The sequence below is a fragment of the Cucurbita pepo genome, chromosome 18, assembly GCF_057944985.1.
Source record: "Cucurbita pepo subsp. pepo isolate OVF chromosome 18, ASM5794498v1, whole genome shotgun sequence".
Classification (NCBI taxonomy): Eukaryota; Viridiplantae; Streptophyta; class Magnoliopsida; order Cucurbitales; family Cucurbitaceae; genus Cucurbita; species Cucurbita pepo.
In genome coordinates, this window is record NC_141815.1 from 516,163 (window position 1) to 527,803 (window position 11,641).

The 11,641-nt window shown below is 39.6% G+C and overlaps 1 protein-coding gene across 1 annotated transcript; it reads right to left on the reverse strand.

Moving 5' to 3' along the window:
• Positions 1 to 1,535: 1,535 nt before the first annotated feature.
• LOC111780283 (transcription factor bHLH149) lies at positions 1,536 to 2,880 on the reverse strand. The gene is made up of 2 exons (XM_023660641.2): positions 2,714 to 2,880; positions 1,536 to 2,385 (listed from the first exon to the last, which is right to left on the reverse strand). The coding sequence occupies exon 2, from the start codon at positions 2,315 to 2,317 to the stop codon at positions 1,688 to 1,690; it is 630 nt and encodes a 209-aa protein (XP_023516409.1). The 5' UTR covers positions 2,318 to 2,385; positions 2,714 to 2,880; the 3' UTR covers positions 1,536 to 1,687.
• Between the last annotated feature and the right edge of the window lie 8,761 nt (positions 2,881 to 11,641).

An 11,641-nucleotide genomic window follows, 5' to 3' on the forward strand; every position in this document is an offset into this window, starting at 1 on the left:
ACTTTTTATGGCAGCAGACTTGCGATTGTGCGGCACTCACTTTCCAATGACAAGTGAGCTAAGCCAATTCGTTCTTACGTCGCCTACGGCCAAGCGACATATGCTCGAGCCTCTAGCCCCAGTTTAAGAGAAGGTTTTAGAAAACGAGGGCAGAGAGAGATTTTTGAAAGAGACGTTATATAAGCAAGCAAGAGAGTAACAACAACAACTCACAGTATGTAGTCTTGGGTAGGGAGAAGTTGACAACTAATCATATCCCCCTTATAGTACATTCTGAGACATTTCATGTCTAGCAGGTCTAGACATGATTTTTTCAAAACGTCATACTCTCTAGAAATACAAAAGGAAAACACTAGAACATGGAAAGGCATAAAGGGTTTGGCTTGGCTTGTCATGGGCATGCGTCCATGGGCAACACGCCTTGGACGAGCATGACCGTGACACTAAGCACCACATCGTTATTGAGTTCTCTGTTTGCAAGTAGTTTCATTTCATTTCTTCTTTTAAGTTCGTGAAGATCTACTAGAGCTGACTTAACGTATTATTTATTTAGTAAGGCGTAAAAGAGAGGAGAGAGAAGTATTAAATGTAAATAATAATGTGAGAAGACATTGAGACATTGATACCTTCAATTATTTTGGCTTTTGGGGCTTACAACAACACCCACATGATTGGGACATCCCATATTTATGACTATTTACTATTCCACCCATCTAAATTCATCCTCCCAACTTTCAAATTCTCAACCTTTTCCAACAAACTCCCCCAAATAAATCTCAATCCCATACCATCATTCCTTAATTATGCTTCTTTACTTCAAAAAAAAGTTGATTCCAATCAACTACATGCCTTTAATTCAAGTTTATTATTAAAAATTTAAATATAAATCTCGTTGGACCGCTAATTTGGGGAATTATATGAGTTTATAATCGAGGAATACTATCTCTATTGCGATGAGGCATTTTGGAGAAGCCTAAAGCAAAACCACGAGAGCTTAGGATCAAAGTGGACAATATCATATCATTGTGTGGGATGAGGCATTTTGAAGAAGCCCAAAACAAAACCACGAGAGCTTATGATCAAAGTGGACAATATTATACCATTGTGAGATCCGTGATTACTAACATGGTATCAGAACCATGCCATAAAAATCTTCAAATGTCCAACAAAATATTGTGAGCCTCGAAGGCATAGTCAAGAAGTGACTTAAGTATTGAACATGGTTTTATAATCAAGGAAACTATATTCGTAGGTATGAGGTCTCTTGAGGAAGCTCAAAGAAAAGCCATGAGAGCCTAGGTATCAGATCAGTGATTCATAAATAACATGATATCAAGAGCATGTCATTTTCAACCAATCCAACTAATTAAAAAATATATTTTCAATCAAATTCTGGGAATAGAAAGAAAATAATTGAGGAAAGAAAATAAAATTACCAAAACCCTAATTACCTAAGTTCATGTGATCATCTTTCTGTTATTAAATTAAAGAGAATCAAAATTAGGTGCCACTTTTCAATTAAAAAAAATTTAAAAAAAAAAAAAAAAATGAAGATTAGAAATGTGTACAATAAAATATTTCATAACAATACACGAATAATATTGGTTGAAAGGAAAAAAGAAAAAGAAGAAAAAAAAAAAAAAGATTAAACGGAAACACCTGGCATTACAAGCCTTGGAAGTGGCTTCTACGAATTTGTTCTGAAGCTTTGTTGTTGATCAGCCGGAGTGCCGGCGAGAAGCTCGGCGACGGCTGTCATGGCGCGGACCTGCATCTGTAGAGCGGCGATATAATCCGTAGCTTCGTCAAGGAGGTTCGGGAATGAGATTTTACGGCAGCCGGGAACCAGGCGCCCGAGAGTTTGAACTTTCCTCTGTACCGTCGGCAATTTTCTCGTCTCGTACCTAATTTTCAATTTCTTCGGCCGGAAACAGTTTCCAGCCGGCTTCGCCTTCTTGTGATTCTTGAGTTTGAGCTCGAGCCGATTCGTCAGGATGGCTCTGCTCCAGCGAGTCTTGCCTTTGGCGGCAACGGCAAGGACTGTGTCCGCCGTCTCGCGGACTTTTCGGCCGTTGATTGAAGATTTCGCTGGCGGCGATGCGGTTCTCCGAGTTACGCGGTGAAGCGCCTCGACTAGTTTCGAAGAGTAAATCTGTTGCTCCGACTCTGTTCTCCACCGTCTTTTTAAATCCGTAGATCTGGCGCTGCAAATCTCCGCCGCTTGATTCTCCGATTCGATTTTTCGGCGTTTACTCGGCCGCTGCTCCGTGAAATCAGAACTTCTCGACTCTTCTAAGTTCGAAGCAATCGCATCCATCTCAAGAAATCAATCCAGCAACACACAAGCACAATCACAAGCACAAACACCGTCAAACCTCAAACAATCTGCAAACGAAATGAACAAAATCACAAACGAAACATTATCACAAACACAAATCAAGCCAGAAGTAACGAAAATTTTCATGATTCCAGATTCCTGAACACAGACTCCATAATTTCCATAATGCTAATGCAAAATGAAATCAAATTTCCATAGAAAGAAACAGAGAGTGTTCCTGTGGAGCAGGAGGATACTAAATCCACAAAAAAAAAATCCTCCGAACCAAATCGACATCAACAATGAAGAAAAGTACAGATCGTAAACGAAATCAAAGAAGAGAAACATATAGAATCCATAAATAGAGAACGAAAGGAATTATAAAACACGTAATACCTTTGGAGTCCGGCAACGAAAATTGATTCAGAGAGGCGAAAATGAGAATTGGTTAGAGCTTGAGAATGGTTGGCAATGGAGGAAGCTAGAGAGAGAGAGAGAGAGAGGAGAGAGAGAGAGAGGGTTTAGGTTTAGTTGAGGAGAAGAAAAGGAAGAAGGGAGGCTAATTTTTAAAGAAAGCAGAAGCAACCACGCGGCCTCTTCTTAATCACATCAATTTATTGTCCTCTCTCTCTCTCTCTCCACTATTTATTAATCTTTATCCTTTTATCCATTTTTAATTTTTTTTAATTAATTAATTAATTAATTTTATTATAATAGACTAATAGTCGAGTATATATGAAGATGAAAAGTTCAAAGAAAAAGATCCTAAAACTTGAAGATTATCGGTATCAGAAAGATCATCATGAACCCTTATCTGGGGTGAAGCTGAATTCTATGACCATGAAGTAGTGAAAGTTCGAGAATCGGTAGGCTCTAGGGTTGATTTGATTGACACTGTCTAGAAACGTGGCGTTCAACATCGTCGAGGAGAAGATAACGTCGGATCTGTTGAGGACACTGTCGACTATGTACGAAAAACTGTCGGATATGGACAATGTATATTTGATGCGAAAATTTTTAAATTTACAAATATTTGAAGGTGGATCTATTGCGGATCATATAAATGAATCCAATATGTGATGTCCCACATTGGTTAGGGAGGAGAACAAAACACCGTTTATAAGAGTATGGAAACCTTCACCTAGTAGATGCGTTTTAAAGCCTTGAGGGGAAGCTCGAAAGGGAAAGCTCAAAGAGGACAATATCTACTAGCGGTTGATTTGGGCCGTTACACAATATGGTTACAAGTCAATTGAGTTATTAATTTCAAAGATGAAATTAAAATATTGATTTTGATGTCATCTTTACCCGAGTCTTGGGATACTGCTGTTGCTGTCATCAACAGTTCTCGGGGTTCTGAGAAACTAAAGACAACCTTCTACCTCCACACGGCATTGCTCCGTCAGACTTTTGCCCATTGCGGAAAATTCCCCACTGTTGCCTCCCGTAAGAGTTTGGCAGTTCTCGGGGTTCTGAGAAACTAAAGACAGCCTTCTACCTCCACGCGGCATTGCTCCGTCAGACTTTTGGCCATTGCGGAAAATTCCCCACTGTTTCCTCCCGTAAGAGTTTGGGCTGTGTCTCAGTCCCAGTGTGGCTGATCATCCTCTCGGATCAGCTACTCATCATTGCCTTGGTAAGTTATTGCCTCACCAACTAGCTAATCAGACGCAAGCCCCTCCTCGGGCGGATTACTCCTTTTGCTCCTTAGCATACAGGGTATTAGCAGCCGTTTTCAGTTGTTGTTCCCCTCCCAAGTGCGGGTTCTTTCGCGTTACTCACCCATCTGCCACTAGAAACACCACTTCCCAAGCATGTGTTAAGCATGCCGCCATGGTTCATTCTGAGCCAGGATTGAACTCTCCATGAGATTCATAGTTGCATTACTTATAGCTTCCTTGTTCGTAGACAAAGCTAATTCGGTCTTGGATATTAAAGGAGAGAAATGCATGTACATACACCTTTATTGATGATTTCAGTAGGAAGGTATAAGTATATATCTTGAAAACAAGATAGATCTGCTTACCCTTAAGAGGTGGAAAGCTGAAGTTAAATTTAGATCGATTTGGAGATCAAAAGCTTGAGGTCTGACGATGGAGAAGAGTATGACAAGTCAGAATTCAAAGTAGTTTGTGAAACCGAGAGAATCAGCTTAACGAGGACAGTTTCCGATAAGGTAAGACAAAACAGTATTGCTGAAAGGATGAACAAAACATTGAATGAGTGGATAAGAAGTATAAGGATTCATTACGGTTTGAAGATATTTTGGGTTGGTTTTGTGAATACAATAACTTACTCGATATATGATATGGTACGATCCGTTTGACGAAAATTATATGACTATGATATGTTAAGTGAATGATATGATTTATGTTATGGTATGATACGTTTGACTCTACGACACATATAGTGATATACTTTATGATATGATACGTGTATGATATGACATGTTATGTTGGGAGACACGATATGCTTATGATATGATACACGTGACATGATAAGATGTATGATATGAATGACATGCAATAAGATATTTCGACATGATACACAACTCCGAAATTACATGAAAATTATGATAATGATATGAAGGAAAACGCTAAAGGAGTTGTCATATATGATAATGAAAAAGGACAAATGTTGGGACCTCATGCATCGTTCTGTGTTCATGCAACGGGGGTACCCTCTTTTTACGATGGTACAGACGCATATGTTACGAGACAGGAAAACGATCATTTTGGTTATCATAATGCTACGACGATTAGGTAGAAAAACAATCATTATGTTTATCCTAATGCTACAACGGTTACTATTCCTAAACGGGTGTCCGACATCAACAGCTACCAGAAAATGCTCGCCCGACAAGAAAGGGTCCAAGAGGTGTACGAACTGGCTGGTGGGTCCATACTCGGACGTGTGGAGCATGTGTAGAACAGTAAATACACATCCAATTAGCCCATTTAGGATAGTCGCGTAAAAAATATAGTCTGATATGACAGGTCTCACTCATGATTGTGTGTGTTTGCATTTAATCCCATAGTGAGGTCACTTACTAACTATTTATTGAAATACTCAAGCCACATGCTACTTTTATTTCAAGTAAAAACAAGACATCTCTGTACAGGTGACAGTCCTGTATGGGTGACGATGACATCGCAATTCGAAACCATAGTACATGCATAGGGTAGTTGTATTTATTTTCTTAGCACCTTCTATCTCAAGTAAAAGCAAGACATCCCTATACGGGTGACGATGACATCGCAATTTGAGATCATGGTACATGCATAGAGTAGTTATATTTATTTTCTTAGCTACTTCTATTTCAAGTAAAAACAAGACATCCTTGTACGGGTGACAATCCTGTATGGGTGACGATGACATCGCAATTCGAAACCATAGTACATGCATAGGGTAGTTGTATTTATTTTCTTAGGTACTTCTATCTCAAGTAAAAGCAAGACATCCCTGTACGGATGACACAACTGTACGGGTGACGATGACATCGCAATTCGAGATCATGGTACATGCATAGGGTAGTTGTATTTATTTTCTTAGCTACTTCTATTTCAAGTAAAAGCAAGACATCCTTGTATGGGTGACAGTCCTGTGTGACGATGACATCGCAATTCAAGACCGTGGTACATGCATATGCATAGGGTAGTTGTATTTATTTTCTTAGCTACTTCTATTTCAAGTAAAAGCAAGACATCCCTGTACGGGTGACGATCCTGTACGGGTGACGATGACATCGCAATTCGAGACCATGGTACATGCATAGGGTAGTTGTATTTATTTTCTTAGCTACTTCTATTTCAAGTAAAAGCAAGACATCCCTGTACGGGTGACAGTCCTGTACAGGTGACGATGACATCACAATTCGAGACTGTGGTACATGCATAGGGTAGTTGTATTTATTTTCTTAGCTACTTCTATTTCAAGTAAAAACAAGACATCCCTCTACGGGTGACAGTCCTGTATGGGTGACGATGACATCGCAATGGTACATACATAGGGTAGTTGTATTTATTTTCTAAGCTACTTCTATTTCAAGTAAAAACAAGACATCCCTGTACGGGTGACAGCCCTGTATGGGTGACGATGACATCGCAATTCAAGACCATAGTACATGCATAGGGTAGTTGTATTTATTTTCTTAGCACCTTCTATCTCAAGTAAAAGCAAGACATCCCTATACGGGTGACGATGACATCGCAATTTGAGATCATGGTACATGCATAGGGTAGTTATATTTATTTTCTTAGCTACTTCTATTTCAAGTAAAAACAAGACATCCTTGTACGGGTGACAATCCTGTATGGGTGACGATGACATCGCAATTCGAAACCATAGTACATGCATAGGGTAGTTGTATTTATTTTCTTAGGTACTTCTATCTCAAGTAAAAGCAAGACATCCCTGTACGGATGACACAACTGTACGGGTGACGATGACATCGCAATTCGAGATCATGGTACATGCATAGGGTAGTTGTATTTATTTTCTTAGCTACTTCTATTTCAAGTAAAAGCAAGACATCCTTGTATGGGTGACAGTCCTGTGTGACGATGACATCGCAATTCAAGACCGTGGTACATGCATATGCATAGGGTAGTTGTATTTATTTTCTTAGCTACTTCTATTTCAAGTAAAAGCAAGACATCCCTGTACGGGTGACGATCCTGTACGGGTGACGATGACATCGCAATTCGAGACCATGGTACATGCATAGGGTAGTTGTATTTATTTTCTTAGCTACTTCTATTTCAAGTAAAAGCAAGACATCCCTGTACGGGTGACAGTCCTGTACAGGTGACGATGACATCACAATTCGAGACTGTGGTACATGCATAGGGTAGTTGTATTTATTTTCTTAGCTACTTCTATTTCAAGTAAAAACAAGACATCCCTATACGGGTGACAGTCCTGTATGGGTGACGATGACATCGCAATGGTACATACATAGGGTAGTTGTATTTCTTTTCTAAGCTACTTCTATTTCAAGTAAAAACAAGACATCCCTGTACGGGTGACAGCCCTGTATGGGTGACGATGACATCGCAATTCAAGACCATAGTACATGCATAGGGTAGTTGTATTTATTTTCTTAGCTACTTCTATTTCGAGTAAAAGTAAGACATCCCTGTACGGATGACAGTCCTGTACAGGTGACGATGACATCGCAATTCGAGACCGTGGTACATGCATAGGGGAGTTGTATTTATTTTCTTATAGGTTAGAATATGATGTTTTTAATTTTAACGCTTATATATTTCATTTAGTATTTCGTTGTGCCATTTTAAAAATGTTTTCGAACACGTAAGTCTATGACAATGTTTTAAGATGAAGTTTATGTATTATAATAAAGTTTAAACGCTCATTTCCGCACAAAATGATTACGTTATGATAACAATAGCGTAGCAACTCTAGGTAAGTAGAAATCTAGGGTCGTTACATCTCCCGTGAAAATCGAACCTATTTACAATACTCATATTTTAAATTATGGGCATCGTGATCCTCAATATTTCTCATCTTTTTAAGATTGTTTTAATCAAGAGTTGAATAAACAAATCCTTAGAATTAACAACAAAAGATTCATGCTTATCCATAACCAACACATTAATAAATTAATAATCTAATATGATGAAACCCATGACGCCTGAAGTTCTGGATAAGGATGTTCATTTAATCTCGGGGCCATGAGCTGCCTCTGGTCAACTTTTTCCTACCCGATAGTTATATGCTGTAAGTCGTTGTTGATGCCTTTTTGCTTGCATCACATATAACACAAATTTCAATCTTTCAAATCTTCCTTTCAAAACCCTCTTTCGAAATCTCTCTGCCCCGTTTTCTAAAACTTTTAAATCGGGGCCAGAGGCTCGAGTATACGTCACTTGGCTATACGTCACTTGGCCATAGGCGATGCAAGAACAAATTGGCTTAGCTCACTTGTTGCTGGGAAGTAAGTGCCGCACAATCACAAGTCTGCTACCATCAAAAGTGCGTGTTAAACTAAAGATTGGGATGACATTTCCCGCCTTCGACCTTGACCTCCTTGCAACACCCCAATTTTCGCCTCCTTTTTAACTACTTTTAAAATTTCGAAGTTTTTAAAAAAGTTTTAAAATGTGTTAATAAAATTTTTGAAAATTCAAGGATATTTTTAAAACACTTCTGAAGTTCAAATATATTTTTATTAATTTAGTTTTAGATTATGATATATTATTAAAATTTGAATTTAAAAAATGTTTTATGTTTGAAACAAGACAGTCAGAAAACAACAAGGTTTAAGAAAAAGCATATGATTGGTTTGTGTTCCATTGTCCCCTAACATGTGTTATGAAAATAATTAATACCTTTCCTCATAATATAATAATCTCTCCCATTTCCTAATAATTCATATCAACTTCCCAACTAAACCATTTCTTTGTCTCATTTGTCAACGATTTGACCCGGTTTAAAATACTTTTGAAGTAACAAAAGTCGTTCCAAATAGACCTTAAATTCACCTAACTTTCATTTTAACGTAATAGTGACATCTAACACAAGAAAAACGGACTTACGTGGTAGTCACCAAAGAAAGCCAAAGCATCTTTTCCTTTTCACCTTGCGTCGAGGGCTTACGAGCTTGTGGGCATAGTCGAACAAGCCTCGTATTCAGATACAGGTGGAGTATTATTGGTTAAAAAAGGCCCGACCATAAGTAAAAAAGTCAGAAAGAAGAAGAGAAATAACCATAGCCAGAAGAACAAAGGAACTACACATTCAGTATTGTGTAACAAAGAAAAGATATAAATCTCGTTTAAGACAAGCTTGTCAGGATTAGATTAGCAGACTATGGATAGGTCAAGACATCGAGTAAAGTCTCTATTATCTCCAAAAGCAGGGTGGTTAGGTTCGAGTTTGAACCAATCGCATGGTCAGACACAATCTAATAGTAGTATATAATTAGGGGTGAGAAAAGCTAAATCTCTGTCACCTGCCTCCTTCCACGCAAGACAACTAGGATCAAATGGTTTACAATAATGCTAAGAAAGAAGCAGATCAAGATCAAAATCTGTAACGACCCAAATCCTCTGCTAGTAGATATTGTCCTCTTTGGGCTTTTCCTTTCGGGCTTTCCCTCAAGGCTTTAAAACGCGTCTGCTAGAGGAAGGTTTCCACACCCGGTGGTTTGTTCTCCTCCCCAACCAATGTGGGACATCACAATCCACCCCCCTTCGGGCCCAACGTCCTTGCTGGCACTCTTTCCTTCCTCCAATCGATGTGGGACCGCCCCCAAATCCACCCCCCTTTGGGGCCCAGCGTCCTTCCTGGCACACCGCCTCGTGTCTACTCCCCTTTGGGGAATAGCAAGAAGGTTAGCACATCGTCCGGTGTCTAGCTCTGATACCATTTGTAACGACCTAGATCCACCGTTAGTAGATATTGTCCTCTTTGGGCTTTCCTTTTCGGGCTTCCCCTCAAGGCTTTAAAACACGTCTGCTAGGGAAAGGTTTCCACACCCTTATAAATGGTGGTTTGTTCTCCTCCCCAACCAATGAGACATCACAAGATCAAATCCCGTTAAATTGATTTCTACCTAGTAGAACTTAACCATTTAATCCCGCACCCTACAAGGGTTCGAACACAAAGTCTCTTGCTCGATACCGTATTACAACACCAATGAACCCAAAAGTACAAGCTTATAAGCAGGTGGTTTAATACTTTAACACGAAAACAATTAGTCAAACGAGTCGTAAGAGCTTTGTATTTGAAAAACAATGAACAGAACATTGAGACAGCGAGTTTGACAAAAATTATGATTTGAAGAACAGAACATGGTGTGTAATGGAAGAAAAGCTGTCATGGTTGTAGATTAAAGATATGCATATTCATCTCACATGGTCTGGTCAGTCTAAAGATCTGTCTTTTTCATACTAAACAATTATAAGCATATCTGAAATGGTGTATACAATATTATGAACGTGCACCTGATTAATGTCTGTCTAGGTGTGCATTGTACATGCGAATTTTATAAGAAATTCAACAACTTACTTGGACCTTGGAAAATACGGATGTGTGACGATGTGATGTTCCCGTTACTCGAGCCAAGACGATGACAGATTGCCCGACCGCTATACGATTCACAACAAGAAGGTACCTAATGTGGGCCCTTGGAAGAAAGCTGGTGTTCAAAAGCTCACCGACAAGCCTACCGCTAGCAAATATTGTCCTTTTTGGACTTTCTCTTATGAGCTTTCCTTCAAGCTTTTAAAACGTGTCTAGTAGGGAGAGGTTTTCACGCCCTTATAAGGAATGCTTCGTTCTCCTTTCCAACCGATGTGGGATCTCTTAGCATCCTCGCTCGCACACCGTTCAGTATCTAGCTTTGATACTATTTGTAACGGTCCAAGCCCACCACTAGCAGATATTGTCCTCTTTTGGTTTTCCCTTATGAGTTTTCCATCAGGGTTTTAAAACGCATCTAATAGGGAGAGGTTTCCACACCCTTATAAAGAATGCTTCGTTCCCCTCTCTAGCCAAGGTGGGATCTCACAATCCACCCCCTTGGGTGCCTAGCGTCCTCGTTGACACACCACCCAGTGTCTAGCTTTGATACTATTTGTAACAGCCCAAGCCCACCACTTGCAGATATTGTCCTCTTTGGGTTTTTCCCTCTGAGTTTCTCCTCAAAGTATTGAAACACGTTTAGTAGAGAGAGATTTCCACACCCTTATAAGGAATGCTTCATTCCTCCTCTTCAGCCAAGGTGGGATCTCACAATCCATCCCCCTTGGATGCCTAGCGTCCTCGCTGGCACACCGCCTAGTGCCTAGCTTTGATACTATTTGTAACAGCCAAAACCCACCCCTAGTCGATATTGTTTTCTTTGACTTTCCCTTCTAAGCTTCTATAACAGCTTAGAAGCATAAACATGGTATTCTAATGGAATTTCACATGTGATTTACGAATAGCTTCTGTAACAGCTTAAGCCCACCACTAGTAGATATTGTTCTCTTTGAACTTTCTCTTTTGGGCTTCCCCTTAAGGTTTTAAAACGTGTCTAATGGAGAGAAGTTTCCACACCCTTATAAGAAATGACTTCATTCCCCTCTTTAATCGATGTAGGATCTCACATTCCTCGCTAGCACTCTGCCCGATGTCTAGCTCTGATGTCATTTGTAATAGCCCAAGCCCACCGCTAGTAGATATTATTGTCTTTGTGTTTTCCTTTATGAGCTTCCCCTCAAGATTTTAAAAACGTGTCTAATAGGGAGAGGTTCCACACCCTTATGAGGAATGCTTGTTCCCCTCTCCAACCGATGTGGGATCTCACAATCCACCCCC